The sequence below is a fragment of the Daphnia pulex genome, chromosome 11, assembly GCF_021134715.1.
Source record: "Daphnia pulex isolate KAP4 chromosome 11, ASM2113471v1".
Lineage (NCBI taxonomy): Eukaryota > Metazoa > Arthropoda > Branchiopoda > Diplostraca > Daphniidae > Daphnia > Daphnia pulex.
This window is the reverse complement of record NC_060027.1, coordinates 4,392,450-4,412,020: the sequence shown is the minus strand read 5'-3', so window position 1 is coordinate 4,412,020 and position 19,571 is coordinate 4,392,450. Positions and strand designations below refer to the sequence as shown.

General features: G+C 39.7%; 1 protein-coding gene across 1 annotated transcript; it reads left to right on the top strand.

Annotated features, from left to right (window-relative positions):
- Positions 1-1,944: 1,944 nt before the first annotated feature.
- On the top strand, positions 1,945-19,571 carry LOC124207547 (somatostatin receptor type 5-like). The gene is made up of 10 exons (XM_046605068.1): positions 1,945-2,094; positions 15,617-15,813; positions 15,890-16,096; positions 16,166-16,297; positions 17,389-17,787; positions 17,884-18,156; positions 18,235-18,592; positions 18,849-19,027; positions 19,197-19,271; positions 19,340-19,571. The coding sequence occupies exons 2-8, from the start codon at positions 15,706-15,708 to the stop codon at positions 18,980-18,982; spliced, it is 1,611 nt and encodes a 536-aa protein (XP_046461024.1). The 5' UTR covers positions 1,945-2,094; positions 15,617-15,705; the 3' UTR covers positions 18,983-19,027; positions 19,197-19,271; positions 19,340-19,571.

Below are 19,571 nucleotides of genomic sequence, written 5' to 3'. Positions count from 1 at the left end.
GAAGGAAGCTCGCAAGTGAGGGGTCGGATTATCGCTCAACATGAGACAATTATATGAGTTCAGAAAAGCTATTTTTATTATTTATTATATTATATTTATTCTGATTCAGATCTTCGGAAAAAACGATGGCGTAAAATGGCAAAAGACAATTTTCCCCTTATCGCCACGGAAGATGGAAATAGACAGTTTTGACCGTCGCGCCAGGAAATCCTTTCGTGGCGCGACCTTTCAGTATCGACAGCAAATTTGTTGCCACCTAGTGACAGCCTTAACATCCACGAACGACTGAACGGAACCGCGGGACTGCTTTCAAATTCAAACAGCTCATTCGCGCGGTTCATCCGACCGAAAATTCCTATTAGTTAATAAACGAAAAAGGAATCGTTAGATGGAAAAAAAAATTTATTATTTAAATACATTGCAAAATAACAGACAGGAATGAGGAATCATATAAAACCTGACAAAAGTACTGTTGCATATGAATTGCTGGCTGGGCCGCAGTTGTAAGTAGGTTCAGGCGTAATAATATGGAAAAAAGAAGAATATTGTAAAAAGTGTTTTTATTAATTGAGTCACCTGTAACAGTGAAATTTGTAACATGGGCATTCGTCCGATAAGTTGGTAGTACAAAGCGCATATAAAATCAAATTTATAAAATACTCAAGATGAATATGTAAACAACAGTTGTAAATCACTTTTTGAACGAAGGTTCACCTGTAACAGGTTGATTATTAAAAAATCGATCTTTTACACGATAGGGACTTAAAGATACACTAAACGGCCGTAGAAGCTAAAAAATTAAACTAGCGCGCGTGCGCCCATGAGATGGCGTTTACGATACGCAAACTGATTGTGTTTGATTATTAGGCCTGTATGCACATAATGATTGACATTTATTTTGATTATGGCCACGCTATTGGGCATCTCATTACTTCCCGGGAATGGCTATCTATGCCAATTTGAGATTTGTTATGAAATAAATTGTAAAGTTGCAATATTCTTGGAAAAATAATTGTAAAATAACCGAAAATAACGGAATGGTGTTCTTTTGTTTTTCTTTTCCTTTTCCACCCATATTTAAAAATAAAAATAAAACATTTTTGGGCTAATCAGCTTTTTTAATTCAAGGTTCACTTTTATTTACATCTGAATAAGAAGTCGATTTATAAGATGCATTGGCGATATATCAATTTATAAATTTATCGCCTAATACAACGTACCCTGCGTGTACTTCAAACCCGTACAACATAAGTTACAAAACCTATTTAGTTCAAAGTCCGCGCTTACATATCAGGATTTCTTTTTAAATACCTTACAAAAGGACTTTCGGACATTTTTCCTTTTTACAAAGGAGACCTTTATTAAAACGCCCTATGTGCATTTGAGCTTTCGGAAGGTTGCCGGCGTACGGACCATTATATAGGTGAACCTACTTACAACTGCTGCCCAGCCGAATTGCTTTCAATCTGCTTGATTTTGTGTGTCATTTTTTCAATATTTAATGAAAATGTCTCTGCCAGCGTCTATACATTAGAATGACGACGAATTCTACTTCTTATGTGACATGTTTGCGCGAAAGCCTTGTCTAAACCTTACTTTCCTTGTTAAGTACTTTCTTGTCAGGTTATTCTCTTGTTTTGAACCTTTGTCTCATTATTGAGGTAGTGCACACAGCAGACTCTATCTACACTTTTTAGTGGTTCACAATTTGGGCGGCTCTTCTCATGTGCGTTGTGTGTCGTTTGTTCCATGAGAACGAGAAGAATTGGGGACGAATAAAATATACCATCAAGCGTAATGACGTGAAACAGGCTGGGCGACATGCGCAATACTGACCCGCCAAAACCAATGGAGCGTTGGGTTTCAGTCTCACATCGCCTCTCACTGTTCATTTTCTTTAGCCCAGCATAGTTTCAGAGCAATGAAAAAGTTTGGGTTCTTTTAGTGAGCACTCTTTCTTGCTCACGACCGTAGTATTTCACTAGCTGTGTTTAAGAGAGTCCTATCAGTCAGCCGCAGTCAGCGTCAGAGCCACATAACTTTCTTCCCGCTGCACCGGATCGGAACCATATAGGCTATACCATTGAAACGAAGGTAAGTTCCTTACATGGGTCTAAATGTACTATTCAATATCAATGATTGGTTGCTGGGGGGTCGTACGGAATAGGCTACATAGCAATTCTTGCAGTGTGGACATTTCAGTCCGACAATTCATGCCATCCATTCAATCTTACGTCAGGTACAATATACACACGAACGCCGAAACTGGGCGATTGGAGTACTCTATCTTGTATTATAAAGCTGACAGAAACGGGGGGATTCCATTCGCCCACGTTTATCAACCGGATCTCCTGGTCTTGACACGATGCGCTCGCGGTTTCTCCGTATTAGCTATCAGCGCTGCACAGCTCGGATTCCAGTTGCTGGAGTTACACTTTTCTCTCTCCAACGCAATTTTGTCTCGCTTCTATAAGTGAGCTTAGCTCAAATGTTCCAAGGTGGCCTGGAGATCTTGATCTTAGTAAAGCCTTTAATTGCTCACCGCAATTACGTTCGATTACGTCATCGCGTAGACGAATCTCACTGCATAGTGTTAATCTTTTGATCGCGGCCAATGGACGATTCTTCTTCGGTGCCGTTAGGTGTCTGCTCCTCTCTATGATCATATTGTGGATCCTTGTAAAAGGGATCTCATTCTCCGTTCCTTCACTTGGTCGCCCCCCAATTTGTAGAGAGACAACGACCGTATCTCCTATGCAGTCGGTTTCGTGCACACATACGCATATATACCTCACGGGACGGCTGCGACGTGATGAGCCAGCAGCTGTCTTGGAAAGGCCGAATGATTAACGATTGGTGAAAAACGAAATACGCTACGCACATAGTCTACGGGAAACGCCCCGAAACACTATAGATAAACAAATAACCCGTGAGCAGACAGACAAAGCTGCACGCGTGCTGCAACTGATGAAAGTGGCGGCATGAATTATGTTTTACAGTTACTAGGAGGATTGGAGAATTCAGAAATAACAAAAGGAACAAACACAAAGATTAGCTAACAAGAAATATTACAGAAATGGAGGACGCAACGAGGAAAATGGATTTGTTATTTTAACAACAAAAAACTAGAAGGATATTTTTTGTTTTAGAACTGAAAGACGGTAGAAACCAATTCTAACGTTGTTACCTCAAGAGCGTTGCACAAATTCAGTCTTTTCTGAGGGTAACAAAATCAGCGCCGCTAACAACATTGAGGGAATAAATAAAAAAATATGTGACAACTGCAAAAAATGCTTATTGTGTCGCAACCTTTTTTTTGAAGTGTCTTGGGTTATTACACTCTACGTGAAATCGTTTGATTCACTCTGGCACGGTGAATAGCAGTTAGAGCTGATTAGAGGGAAAAGATGTAACGTGTTTTTCTTTATTGGTTCACTGTCTGGACGAAGAAAAAGAATCGAAATTCGTATAATCCAATTTGGCTGTATCTATAGAGATACTTGGTGGTCTGCCCTATACGCTGGTGCAGAGTTCTGCCTCCTGTCAACACCCGAGAAATGGGCAAACAAAAAAAAAACAAGAATAAATCAACAGCAACGGAAAAAAAAATAGAAAATACAAGGTTGCCCGTACGGTACAGCTCTTCCGTTTCCTTTGCAAGCTTGTTGGACGACACATTGGCCGTTATTTCTATATTCTTATTATTTTGGCGGAGGACAGCACGAGACAGTTCATTATAACAATGTGACCGCTCATCATTTCTTTATTTGTATTTTCTTGTATTGATTTCCCCATTTTTTTTGTGGGTGGTCTAGCTGCATTTGTGTTAGTTAGTTCTTGGCACACAGACGCGACTTTGAGTTATATCAGTGATGGACGAACAATATACGTCCAGCATCAATAAGCTGACTGTATGGGGTCATCCAGTACGATACAGAGCTATGGGGATATTCCTCGGCCATTTTCTAAATTTCGTACTCTGTATTCTTTGGTCCCTGCATTATTCGCCGAAGAAATACACATAGTTACGTTCTGGACAAAAGCTTCACTCTCGCCGCGCAACTCGATTCGTGTAGAGCTATAGAGCTTCGGATTTTCTTTTGTTGAAACAGTTTTCCGTTTGCCGCCCGATATGTATAAAAAAATAGAATCCAGACAGAATGGCTGTACCAGAAGTCCCATTTCATATACTGCACTCGCGGGTTTATTCGAATTCATGTTGTGTCTGTGCGGGAAAAATGGAAATATATCCAGTCGCCAGCGAAAGATCTTTTAGCGGAAGGTTTCTACGAACCTCAAGTCCGCAAAAGCCTTGGCAAAACCAACAGAACTTTTTGAAAGATCGTGAGTGAAATTTAGATACGTTGCCGTTACGAAAAGGGTAGATCATGCACACTTTATGTGTTATTGTATGGAATACAGTATATCTATCAGCGTGACACTTATTCAGACTTTATATTACGTAGAATCTGGACATTTGTCCAAGTGGAGTCGTTGGTAGCTTATTATATTACAAATTCTGACAAATGCTATATTCGTACCGTACGACGCTTTAAGATGTCTATCCAATAACATTTTGAGATATTGTTTTATTTGATCTACTAGGTTCAGTATAGACGATGTTGTGTTGTTATTCAAAATAGCACCGGGCACTGCAGACGATTTATCATGGCCAATTGGCTATGCACAGATCTCAAATTCTAAGCTGTTTTTTCCCATCAGTTTATGCAAGCACCGGGCAAGCGCATCACATGATTTCATATAATCACGTCAACTCTTTTCACATCCACTCATAATTCAAATTACCTGTAATAGTGTATCTCTATCATAATCGCTTACAAAAGATTATCTAAACAGTATTCGCCTACTCCCATCAAAGTGAAATCCTTTCGCATAATCCCCCCGTCGATAGCAACAATCAACAAAGAAGTCTATGACGTAATAGAAATAAATCAGCATTTTGTTTTTTTCCTTATCGACTAAAATTAGACAGGATACTCATGAGTTTATAAAATTTATAGTTCTTCTGCGAATACAGTGGGAGGGATCTGAGAACCTTTCAAACAAGTTTCAGTGCCTAGGCTTCTTCGTTGCTATTATATAGCTATGGCGCACTACGAAAACTTTTTTACGTCCCACAAATTACAAGACAAGTTGAAGAGCATCAGTTCGCCAAATATATCTGAAAATAAATTGAATAGTATGTACCAAAGCGGAGAACTGGTCCGACGACAGAGTGGCGGTTGAGAATTAACGATGAGTGAGAGGTCCTATGCTGATGAGAGCAGAAAGTCGCTGATGAGTGAAGCTCCATCACAGACGTCGACTGAAATTCTTGACAAACTATACGGCATGTCGACTCGCATCTCATTAGCAATCCACGTGTGGCACTCGGTGCTGGGTGTCCTCCCTACATAAATTTTTGTTTTTATATTTTTGTTATACTGAAAAAAAAAAATTATTTAAATAAAAGGTGATGAATGACAAAAAACAAACTGACAATAAAAATAAAAAAACAAGACAAACTTACAATAAAAATGTAATTGTTGCGAGGATAACTCTCGGATAACTCTAATCTCCGTTTGTGTGAATTCTGCGTATGAATTAACATTCAACCTAAACTTTAAAAAAACCGCCATAAAACAACGTGGAAGAAATAATCGAAAATAAGACACCGCATGACCCACAATAGGGACTGTAAATTTTTTACCTGGACGTCAGCATGCTGCATCCAGTCATCCATCATCCATGCTAGTATAGTAGTATATCCTCCATTCGCCCTCCTACGAAAGGAGTCTCTTATTATTCCTCTCCGCATTTTCCCATCTCCTTTCTTTCGCATCCGAGAGGATTTTTTTCTTCCGAACGGAACGAAAGGGAGACAAAAACACAAAAAGAAATGGATCGCGATGGCAAGGGAAACAAGACGGAAGAAAGGAATAAGTCAATCTTCTGTTTATTTTTGCATTCGTAATAAGCTGATACAATATATATAGTCTTTCAACTTGGCGAGCTATAAATACGATATCTTTAAGCTATCTACATATAATGTGTGTCGTTCGACAATCTATATTTCATTTTTGATATGAAAAGATTTCGGTCTCTTTCCTGTCCCTTTTCATTCATATATATGATGTTTGCAGCGATGAAAAAAGTTGTCATTCTCTATCAAATGCAAAGGGTATTAATATATATCAAAAACACAGCACGTTCAGCCCGAACGAATAAATTTATGTTCCCCGAAATCTGAAATACATTTTTTTCGAAACCAAGTTAATAACAGAATCCAATTCTTCGGGTAGGCGCTTTGTAAAGTTTCTAAATATGGCGCAAGTTTCAGCGAGAGTGAGACAGAATTTTATTTTCGTTCACGGTGAACTCCAGAAAGGGATTATTATGAAAACTGCAAGTGTAAAAAGTTTTTTTCCTGTTGAATCATAATTTCTTCTGCGTTGCTCTGGTGCTTGTTATATATGTCGTTGAATATAGGGTCTCACTAAAACAAATAATTCAGTTCCTAGCGCACCCGGAGCGCAGTGTAGCCTACCTAAGTGATGCCGGTCTAGTTAAGCCAACTTACTGCTGATTACTCAATAATAATAATGAGACGCGCATACACAACACAGGGATTAAGAAAGATTTAGATCGAATTGCAGCTGGTAGAGAAACTATATGGAGGAAACACAAAGGAAATGGCGGACGTTTGGGCGACTAACAAGCAGCAACTGAGCTGAGAGATGTTGGGAGAAGATTCTGCATCCGATTATTTCCGGAAAGAAGCCGGAGGAAACCGCAACTTCTATCTTTTCCATTCCCGAGAGAATGCCGCCTCCTGATGCCAAGAAAATGTCACATTGAACACTCGGCCAGTTTGTCGTTCTGAATCTCTCCGCTCGTACTAAGGGCGAGAGAGAATATAATTGATTTTCCTTTTGTGCCGTATGGAAAGGAATAGGATCGTATGATTTAATTGAACGGCCATCCAAAATTATACGCTGAACGGGATGCGAAGAAAAACCTGTCACGATCCAATCGTTGACGAATCTGAATCGCCATCAGTAAGGATGGCACTCGAACTACTGTAGCTTCTCATTGGTCATTTGCCCAATTAAGTGTATAACATCCATACCGAACACGACCGTACAGTATTTATACCAATAAATTAGCCTATTCAAAAAATCAAATGTTGTGGATTTGTAGAAAAATTGCTGACCGTGATTTTCTTTTAGCAAATCTCTTAGAAAATCTGGGAAGAACATTTAGACCGGCTGTGTGACACTTCGGGATGCGTGAACCCCCTACATGCCACCGAGATTGCGAAGATTCCTGCTCAGTTGGGAACCATGAATCTGAATCGTGCTGGGTCGTGATGTTACTGGGACTTGTGCAGCTGTGCAGCCAATCTAACACCACTCCCTTATTTACCCCAAACTGAGCTTCTCCATATAGAATCCAATATAATCTGCACGTCCATGAGAGTGGGATTTGACTGAAAGAATCAAATCGACTATCCAATGAGGAGAAAAAAAAAGGAACATAAGCGGATCCGGTCTTACGTCACATCTCGCAGACTAGTATGGACTAATAAGCACTCCGCCCACACTGATCCCATGCTCTAGAAGGTGCAGGCCAAATTTAGAATTTGATTTGATCCCTCGAAAATCGACGAACAATTTACACAAAGTTTCAACTCGATATTTCTAACTTTGATTAATCAAATCGAGACGATATTGCTAGTGCGAGCAAAACAAATTTAGGTTATATAGTCACCAGCCAGTCACCTCCTTTTGTTGGTTTATCCATGTCCCTGGAACTATCCCTTATTTAGAACCCTATTTCAAAAGGCAGTATATTCCTTTATAGCTGGTTAGATGCCTCATGTTATGACCTGTAATAAATACTAAAATGCCTGACCATCTTAAGGTTATAAGAAAAATTAATTGTCTCTAAACTTGTTTTTTTGTATGGTATATAGCCTTATAGCTGTTTCTATTATCAACACTTTGATTTGCTAACTTGCCCAGTGGCCCATTAATGCGGAAAAGTCGTAGACAGTGTGGCTTATTCGCCTCGCAGATTCCTAGCTGTGCTTGTTTTTTTTTGTTTTTTTTACAAAATTCCTTTTATTGGCATTTCGGTCGCATCTTTCGACTCATCTCTTTATAGCGCTTGTACTAGACTCGGCTCGAGTAATATTAGCGCATTCTAGCGCGGCGTTTCCATTCGGGCAAATGACACACAGCAACGCCGTCATCCGTATATTGGTTCTTCTCATGTCGCTGCTGTGTCGCAGTATAAGAAAGTTATTCGCCGGGCGAATACGTGACCGTCGTGACCTCCGCGGAATAGCAAGAGAAACGAGACGCGGCAAAAGACGGCCAAGACATATGGGCAACCGTAAAACATGATGACGAATACAGACGACCGCTGCCGCGCCCTTTGACTTCATGAATATGCAACTTTGGGAAAATTGAAATTCGTGTAGCGACGAGAAACCAGAGCAGCAGCAGCAGCTAGGGTGGCATTTCGCGCAGCGTCAACTTTCGATTGAACTGCTGCTCCACCCGCACATGTATATACATACAGTCTGGGAACGTGAGTAACGCGAAACACTGGAATGCGCAATTAGTAGTACCAGCTCAGTATGCAAGAAGGAGAACAAGTCAAGCTGGTGATGCCTTCTGAATTTCTTTCAAAATTTATTTAGCGCATTCTTATCTTTATGAACCAACTGGAATAGAATTTCCGCAAGTGAGAATTCACCCAAGTAACCAAAATATGTGACATCACCAGATCTGTTTTCGCATTAGCTTCTTCAAAATCCGTTTATGGCGAATCGAATACCGGTAGAACGAAGGACAATTGGGAGTAGGAGATTGGCCTTGGCCGTCATTCACATGAACGAACGTGCCTCTTTGTTCTCTCTCTCTTCCATTGAGAGAAAGGCTCCACATATAGTTTTCCTTCTGCCAAAACAAAATAGAATCGAATATAGTAGAGGCGGAATTGTCCGGTCAAGAATCTTTCGAGTATGATCGATTGTTGAAATATGATAATAATGAAAAAGATCAAAATAGAATTGAATAGAGTTCGCCGATCTTGTTCCTCCATATCATCTGCTGCTCTCAAAAGAAACCCTGACGTCTTCTCCGTATATCCTTCTTATTTCACTTTTCGGCTATGTCTTTTTCTCAATGGGTCGCTTCCAGTGTTCTCTTTCCCAGTCACTTACTTCACCCCACTCACATCTTTTGTTGGCTTCGGCTATATGTACGCGGTTTCGCAGAAGGCTAAGAACTTTGTTCTTATATTCTTCGACCAATTCAATAATAAAAATATCCTTTTGGCATTTTAACTTGATTCAACGCATCGAAAACAATAAAAATGACTGGGGTCATATTGAGACATGAACTGAAAATCTATCTATCGCACCAAGTGGCATTATCAGGTTATTGGTTATCCGGGAATGATGCGCGATATTATATGTTTTCAAATAAAGTTGAGAGGACGCATCAGAGATATTCAACGTTGAGCGCCGCCGCCTGGAGAGGACAAGAGAATTGATCATGGAAACGTCACGAACCGCAAACTAAGCAACAAATATTTACGCTTTACGCTCAGTCGTCCATCGTGTGCTGCTGGCGAACCAAAGATTATTGGGTATAGAGCCCGGGGCACTGTTAAGCGTGATCAAACAAGCTGTATCAATCGCGGCCTTTTGCTGCTATTCTCCATTTGTGTATTCAGTACACACTTCAAAAAAGCCTGAACAAAAATAAGTCCTGATGGATTTCTATACGGTTATAACACTCTGTCCACATATTCCTTTCCTATAACTACGACACTACAGCATCCTATAAATTTAGGTAGAAACGAATGTATAATGACTATAATCACGTTGTCTGTTCCTCAATGTTGCGCTCCAAAAAGGCTACCGTATGTCTATTCGATAGGGTCCACAAATGTAATCGAATCTCTTCCATCTTCGATTAAGTGAAATTTTGGACTCGTAATGACATTTCAGTTCCCATATTATCATATCTACTGTGAAGCGCGGCGCGTAGAGCTTTCCCCTTCAAATATCTACAAGAAGTATTAGCATGAATGCCTAAATGGTTTCTACAGTTGAATATGCCGAATTTATATGCAGGCTGTCGACTAAAGTATATCGATGTCAAGGATTCTATAAATTCTATATTCTCTCTGACTTTGGTCGTTTTCGATTTCTTCTCTTGTTCATCAAGATTTCAGCGTGAATTCCAAATTTGTCATGGTACTGTACGTGTGATCAAAAGCTATAAATTATCAACGATCTCTCGTTGGATGAAATAACAGGGTAGCAGGGAGTTAATAAAACCGCCAGCCATGGATCACAACCAAGGATCGAAAGAAAAACAGGTTTATGTTATTCCCCTTTTCCAGAAGCAGTATGCTGCACTTTATTTCACTGCAAAGTCATCGCCAATAAAATTATTATGGGGTCAGTATAAAATAAGTCGATAAATTTACTTTTACGGCCGATCCCGATTTGATCAGATTTCGAATTGGACTTCAACTTTGATAGCCATTGGCTTATTCTCTTATAGGCTACATTCAACTACGCTGGAAACATGTAAATAGATATAAACCTTGCTGACTCAGTTCAGATTTGATTACGTCCAACGTCAGAGTAAATAAATTTTCTTAACAAACACTTCAAATAATAACATTATTCAACAAGTAAGGAAAATCAACGGAATAGGAAGGAATAAAATAATGGAATGTGTAACAGGAGACTGACAAGAGCAAACTGAAAATTTGTCGTGAGAATATTTAGAATTATTTTTGAGTAAAAGGGCCAAAATGATACGAAATATTAAAAAAAAAAAAGGTTTATTGAGCAAAAGGTTTTGTTTTTCGTTTCCTTAAAAGTAAAAGATAACAAGCGACGGCATAGTTTTTAATTCAAACTAATTGAGTTCTTTATTCGACTTCATTACAGAATTTTCATTTAGGTGACGCGATATCAATGCGGCTTTCCGAGAAATAAGGAATCGCTGCAAGCGCTCAGGCCTTTTTTAAATTTTACTAAGGTTGTATAGGCGACTATGCCCTCGATTCGATTTGTTGTGAAACTGGCGAAGAGAGAAAGAAAAACAAAAAAGTAAGGGAGGAAAGTGAATAGTAAACATTGAAGAAGACAGATTCTTTCGCTCGTAACTAATGGATCCCTTGGTGTGCATATTGACTTTCTCCGTATATAAAGTGTACCCATTAAAAGGTCATCTCCGCAGTTGAAATTGAATTTGTTTTTTTATTCACGGGCCCAGCAACTTGACGGTGCCCAAATATAGCTGCACGCCACAATTTAAAAATACGGTACAATTAAAAGTATTAAATTCGTTTGCATCTTACGCTAAATGCAATTGTGTTGCTGTGTAGTCCGACGCCAACGCACATCCATTCGAGTTTTGATGGATTTATCAGCATTATCCCGAATACAATGCGAGACAGACACGCTATAAGAACACAGGGCAACAAATAAAGCCGACTCGACATGTTTGAATGCATGTCAAGTTAATAAATGCGTCATCATTTATTACAACTGTGTCATTTATTCAATCGCAGAGAAGGATCTAGCAGCGGGCATTCGGCATCACAGTTCTTTGTGGCTGAGCAACAGCCGCGATATGGTCGATCGTATATTAAATTAAAGCAAACCGGAAAATTGCTCTACAGCCTTAGAGATTAAATAAAACACAACATCCGAGTGTATCCTGTCTACATACGGATAGCTGACATTTTCCGTTAAATAGAGAGACGATTCCTAAATGATGAAGTAGTATTTTGTTGAATAAGGGAATAATAAAACATATGAAAAGAAAAGCTCAATAATCCTCGTAGGGGGGATTATCTTGCTGGATAATGGACGACAACAAATCCTCAAAAATGACCTTTCCGTCTCTCACACAAGGACATGTGAACTCAAGACTATCGTGACGGCCATAGTTCCAACGGCAGAACTCATTTTTCTATTCCTGCATACGACTGTCGTTGCCCAAAAAATGCTTCACCAGCTGTGATAATTCTGATCAATGATATCCAAGAAACAAAACACGAGAATAAACTATTGATAAAGAACACTTTGATAACTGCTAAGCTTTTCCGTTCTGAAATCTGCCAGCCATTTTCTAAAAGTCGCAGGCCCGTCAAACGAAGAAACTGGTGGGACTGACGAGTGAAACATTCAGTGGTTATAGAGACGCTGAATCAATTTGTCGGTTTTCTCAATCCCTCCTGAAGCTCCGCAAACCATTTTGACGTTTATAAAGGAGAGTTGTCATTACAATCGTGTGAATTGGCGGAAAAGAAATCGACTCTGCTGCGCCCTGGCTCAATCACACTTATTTCCATCTATCACGCCGACACGCTGAAAAACCAGTGAAAAACAGAAATAAAAGGGATGAAAGCGAGACAGGCGCGCGGCGGCATCATCAATCCAATCGAATAACAGACGAGAGTGATGAAACACGACGTTAATTTACTTTTCTCACTTTCTTGCGTTCTTTTTTTCATCGGAGATCGTTTTGACGAATGTAATTAAATCAGAAAAAAGAAGAGTTGAGGCTAAAAATAACATCCCAAGTAATGAAACGGTGTTTTTGGCACCTTATCTAACTTGAATGTCACACAGTCTATTGAGGAAATAAATTGACTTGGATTCTGATGAATAAACAGCTTCAGTGGTTATTAGGTCGATTAGGTCAACAACAAAAAATGGTAGGCCCTTTTGGCAGACCTTTGAAAAAAAAAACCAAAAAAAAAAAACATTTGGGAATCAATGTGCAACATGATCGCTGTCTCAATCACCAGCTAGATTCTATGATCCATCAATTGATTTTACGAGACTAATAGTGTCCCTGACATACTAATTTAGAGTCCATTCACATCAGCGGCCGCTAATAGTCACCACATCGATAAACGAGGAGGTGTGGCGGCAGGTCTCTCTTGGTCATACAACTTTCTAATTGCGCTTTGCTTTAATTTTTGAATTCCGATTGTTTACCAACAGTCAAAGTAGTGAGGTACAAAACAAGCCTGATCTGCAATCGTTCTACAAATGAGCTAGATTTAATGAGACTGAGTAAACGAAATCGGTAAGAGAAAAGAGTTCCAATCAACGGCATAGCATTTTTCTTACCTTTAAGCCCGGGATATACGGCCAGGCATCCACAAACTGTGCTCTATCCGCAGAAAAGTGAATCCACCAGGCGGGATAGGGTTAAGAACCTCAGACTCGTGAATACACCCACACTCACATGGGTGTACACGAAGACAGAGGGGATTTAAAGTAAGGTGAAGAAGAGATCCGTAACTCGAATGACATCGGTGGTTTCTCCAATCACACTGGATGCTGTTTATCTAAATAAAAAAATATAATAAAATGGGTTACGAAAAAATTTGCAGAAATAACAAGTAACGAAAAGTTGAAACTGAGACAGTGGGTTAACCTAATAAGCTGGAGAATTGAAGGTTCCATACACTGCATTTATGCAAATCTTGCTTCATTGGAATATCTAGCAGACCTGTCACAGGAATAAAAGTTTCTGCTATTAAAATCATTTTCCTAATGGTGATACTAAGATTGTTGACACCAGTGCAAGAAAAACTTTAATATATTGTTGTTACAATGTCTGGTTCAGGCCTGAAATCAGCACAAAGGAAAAGGTTACAATGCAAGCAAACTGCCATCACATGCATTGACAGAGGGCTTACGTGATAAATGCTAGTCAAGAACTAACATTTCACAAATTTGGAAATGGGTTTTCTTTATAATACTCAGGGTCATCTAACTTTAATAGGAGCTCTTCTATTTAAGCTCCTAGCTTCTATTTAGCCATTCTTAGTTTTATTTACCTGCCAATAAACAGCATGAGTGGAGGGCTGTGGAGGGCATGGTAGTCGAGGGTAGTTACGAAAAACGAGGAGCGACATCACAGCTTTCCCTCGACGATCACATTTATTTATCACAATTTATTTGCTGACTTATAAGGCAATAAATAACGTTCGTTTAAAAAAAAAGTAATATTTCTTTGTAATAGACAAGTTCGGGATGCTGAGTTGCACAACCGCAAAATTAGGATCGTGCGCCAACGAGTTTTTGTAACGTTGTGGGGATAGTAGAAAGCGGGTTTTTTATTATTTAAGCATAGAATTACTTATCTAATCTTAGAAATGTTCAGGATTATCGTTGTTTAGAACATTCTGCTTTTTATAGAGTAATTTGAAATGTATAATTCAGCTTAGTTTACCCATTAAAATTAAAGAAAGTCCAAGCCTGGGATGCTGTTTAGTCTTTTCTTGTGTTTTTTGACAGATCTGCTGACAAGTGACAAGCTCAAACACACAAGAAAAGACTAAACAGCATCCCAGGCTTGGACTTTCTTTAATTTTAATGGGTAAACTAAGCTGAATTATACATTTAAAATTACTCTATAAAAAGCAGAATGTTCTAAACAACGATAATCCTGAACATTTCTAAGATTAGATAAGTAATTCTATGCTTAAATAATAAAAAACCCGCTTTCTACTATCCCCACAACGTTACAAAAACTCGTTGGCGCACGATCCTAATTTTGCGGTTGTGCAACTCAGCATCCCGAACTTGTCTATCTTAAACTTCATCTTTAAAAAGTTTAAAACAAAACAAGAGCAGACGACACTAATCTTCTTATTTTAGCCACGCAATTAGAAGATATCGATAGAAATTTAAAATCGACCCCCCTAAATCCAAATTCCAAAACGCTCAAAAGCGGGTTTCTCACCCGCAATAATCTAAAAATATCCCGCACATGCTAATGATAGGAATCTGCATTCCGTGAAATTATTCTGGACCAAGGAAATTAGACCTTTTGCGTTGCATTGATTTTATTCGTTTCTTCGTTTGGTTTTTAATTCGTCAAACGATACGTCATGTGAATATGTTCAAAGTAAAGCAAACATGAAAATAACAGCGACCCAATGACCCATTTTCATTCAATGTGTGTTCCCAACAGCTGCTCTTAAGTTGCTGCCATCCCATCGCCTCTATTTTGGTCCATATTATTTAGGATTAATGTTAACTGATTTATTTTCAAAAATGTGAGGAAACCAACTGTTGCATTAATGACTCTTCCTCCTTCTTTATAATCGTAATCGTTTCCGTCTGTTTTGAAAGGAATAAGCTGATTATTTGTGAATATTTGGGCAAAAATACTGATTAAAAAAAAGAATAGGGAAGAAAAGGAAAAACACAATTTTGTTAAAAGAAAACGAACCGGCTGTTTTTTAGCTAAAAATAATCATAATCTTGATAATCACAAGCGTGATTATCAACGATAACAGTTCCAGCTAAGAATAAAAAGATAATACCTAATAAAAGAATTTAGATATAAAGAAAGAATAGATCATAATACGTGAAGGGATGATGGTTTGATTAATTTTTAATCTTTGGTACGTTGCGCAACCCGGAAAATTGTAAAACATTCATTTCGCAAGGGTTTCTAAATCGAATACTAGACAGACTTTTAAGAACGAAAACGTACAAATGAAACGGCTCAAAGAAACACAAAATTTTTACTTGTGGTTTCCTTTTCAGGGATCAGCAGAAAGGCTTTTTTGTTAATCCCTTTTTGGATTTCACTTGTTGCTGTGGAGTTGATTGCTTCTAATTGACCACACAACAACATGGACAGCATGGTGTCGTGGACGAACGACACGGGAGACATGCCGGACTTGATCGTCAACGACTACGAAATTCCTCTGCTGGGCGCGTTTCTCTTTTATTTTGTTCAGGTAGTCTGATGGCGATAAATCTTTTGTTGTACCTTAATTTAACTTGATGTTATTTTATTTTTGTTTGGCACCAAAGTGTTTGTATGGCACTGTCTTTGTCGTAGGTCTCATGGGCAACACCCTCGTCATCTACGTCGTCCTCCGCTACACCAAAATGCAGACAGTCACCAATTTGTACATTTTGAATTTGGCGGTGGCAGACGAATGTTTTCTCATCGGCATTCCATTTATTATGACGACAATGGGCCTGGGATATTGGCCATTTGGCAACGTCATGTGCAAGGTGAGATAACTTTAACGCCCACGAAAATTTGTGACCGATTGAATTGCCTCGTCAATTTTGTCGTGATAGATTTACATGACGACGACCTCGGTCAATCAATTCACAAGTTCCTTGTTGTTGACGGTGATGAGCGCTGATCGTTACATAGCCGTCTGCCATCCGATCGATGCGGCCACAGTCCGGACACCTTTCTATGCCAAAGTAAGTCCACCCATTTTTGTTCGCGACTGCGGTTTAAGTTTTCTTTTTTGGTTAATTTGATTGATTTGATGTCGCTTGATGTAAAATTTTACTTATTGTATGGGCCTCGCGTCGCCACTGTTTTATTGGTGGCATATTCGTCCCGCTTGATTTTCCCGTAATGCATTTATACAGCCTAGAGAGAATCGTGCTCCACGGTAATATTGATACGGAACACGAACATCAGTTCCTATTATGGTTCATAATAGTCCTGGTCCTATTCGGAGACGGATCGCACGGCATTTAATCGAGAAAAGGAAAATCTCATTTCTCCCCTTTCTCTCAGTTGCGTCTTCTTCGATTATTCTGCCGCTGCTGGTCTTGTAATTTTTGTATATTGCTGGATCGATTCAACGTCCAATACGTCACTGATCGATTTCCAACGTTTTCTCAAAGGGAAATCAAAACCTTTTTAGGCCTATATCGTTGCTGTTGGTTGGTTCAATGCCATATCTCAGCCCTTGCTGATTTGGGAAGCGATCCAGGGAAATCTTTGAGCCTATAGACCACCGCGATACTGGGAACAGTTTTGATTTGTGTTTCCCATTGTCAGACTTCTCCCCTTTCCTTCCGCTGTTCTCCTTTTTCCAATTCTCCCTTTCGAGGCCTTAAATATTCCGTGGTCCGTGGCGACAGTATAGGGCCATAGGGGGAGATGTAAGATTTGACATTTGTAGGGTCTGGTATGCCCAAGGGTCTAGCTATCGTTTGTGTTGAAAAATAAAAAGAAGAATAACGATCCGACTGGGTAAAACGTGATCAGAATCCGGTCAATAAACTATTGCGCAGAAGACGATTAATCTTATTCAGGCTTGGCTTCACTTGGCTGCGCAAGAACTTCAATCACGTCAATAGAAAAGTCTAAATAATTCTACAAACAGTAGCGCTGCATCCGGTTGCATAATCATTTCATTGCATTTTCCCGTCGTCTGAACTTCAACTTTTCCTACAAACTCAATTGAAAATAGAAATTCAACCAACTTTTAATGGCACCAAATATTTCAACATACTTACGTCATAGAATAAAATGTCAATAAATTTACAATCGACAGGTCGTGTCCATGACAACTTGGGGCATTTCTTTCCTCATGATTGTGCCAATTTTTTTGTACGCCCACACACAACAAGTTCATTCGGACTGGGCCATCGGCAGCATCAACGATTCCGGGGTGGTCGACACTTTGTATTGGTCAAACGGCTCGGCCACGACCATCGCTTCCTGGATCACCAACAACACGTTGGCCATGTCGTCTATCCTAACCGGAAGTAGCCTCGAGGATGGAACCGAGATTCATCCGGCCAGTCCCATCGTCAGCTGCAACATTTACTGGCCAGAAAACGAGTACATGAACGGACAGGCCGCCTTCACCCTCTACACTTTCACTTTGGCCTTTGCCATTCCACTCATCCTCATTTTAGTCTTTTACATCCTCGTCATCAGGAAACTGAAAGTATTAAAGATTCGTTGATATTTCATTCGCCAATTCAACTGTTGCTAAAAATTGATTTCCTCGCTTTCTTTATTGGCGAAATAAAAATAAAAACAGACGGTGGGACCGACCAACAAATCAAAGGAGAAGCGCCGCTCCCACCGCAAAGTGACTCGACTGGTCCTGACAGTCGTCACCGTTTACGTCCTCTGTTGGTTACCTTATTGGGTTTCCCAAGTGTCGTTAATATTCACTCCACCCAAAGCCTCGCAGTCTCCGTACATCGTGGCCATTTTCCTGCTGGCCGGTTGCCTGGGCTACTCCAATTCGGCCGTCAATCCAATCCTCTACGCTTTTCTATCCGACAACTTTAAGAAAAGTTTCATGAAGGTTTTCTCCAGCGCTGTCGATTATCTGCCTCCATTTTCTGATTGGTTTTTGAGCTCTTTTTCTGTCCTTGTTGTGTAGGCGTGCACGTGCGCCGAGCGGATGGAAGTCAACAAGGCGCTAGCCGGCGAGAACAGCGTCTTCACACGTCGCGGACGCAACTCGGAACGCACTTTTGGTCACAACGACTCACTGCGATCGCGAGTTCCACCAGTTCCTGGGCCAACAGGCCGGTCGTACGGCCCTCAGGGAACAATTGAGCTACCGAATCCAATTCTCGCAACAATCCAACAGGAAATGTGCGTGTCTTTCGTCAACCGATCTGACGACGAGTGTTGTAACGGCAGCAGCGCTGAAAGGGAAATTCCAGATGTCGCAAACGGTTCGCTGAAAATGGACGAGCCTTTCACCAATGGCCGGAATTCAGCAAATGCGGACGGTAAACAAGAAACTGTAACACGGAATGGTTTCTATTGAAATTTCTTGAATTCTTCATTTATTGATTTTGATTTAATTCCAAATTTTTTTCCGGTCTCTTTTCCCTTGTTGGCACTTACCATGCAGTTAACAATCATATTTATAAAATTAATGCTTATATCTCATATGTATGAACTAAAGCCACTAGTGAATCTTTAAAGAGGAAAGCCTGTGTTTGTTTGTTTTTTTCGTTTTTTTCTTCTTCTTCTTATGTTTAGTTTTCTTCAACACCGAAGTCATTTTTATTGGAACGTTCGCCGCTTCGTCGGGAACCCCGGAGCCAGCCTTTCCCCCCGCTGAACGCGTCGGCCATGCGAACGGATCTAGTCACGTTCTTCATAGCGACCTCTAAAATGAAAATACCACGACCAATACAACAATAAACGGATTGAACCAGGTTGGGTTTAGCATTTAAAAATAAATAAAATATTAAAATAATAATAATAATAATACGTTGGCATCAACGAGTCGGTGCTATCTATTTCTGCCGCTATCTGGAATTTTTATTGACTTAATTTTTCTGTGCTATTCTAATGCGGGTAAACGAATATCTCGCACAATACTAGTGCAATAAAGGAAACGGGAAACACATTACAGGCGGAGAATTTTAGCGGAGGAACACCAAATATTTGGATCACAGAGTAAATTGCTGTTCACTTTAATTATAATTGAAGCAGGGAACTAAATAAAAATATTAATTTCTATACAGAACTACTACGTGTATGGTGTATATCTTCACTTGGAAATGTCAAGTGATCATTCGCTGAACTTCAATTGATATCACATTACATTCCTTGAACAGGCACCCATTATATCAATCCTGATTCAACGTCCCTTATTTTCATCTTGCCACATCACCGACCAAGCTGAATCCGTTTCCCTCATCAAGTCAATATGTAAACGTTTGCCAGGCCAAATGAAAATAAAAATCATTTTCAAAA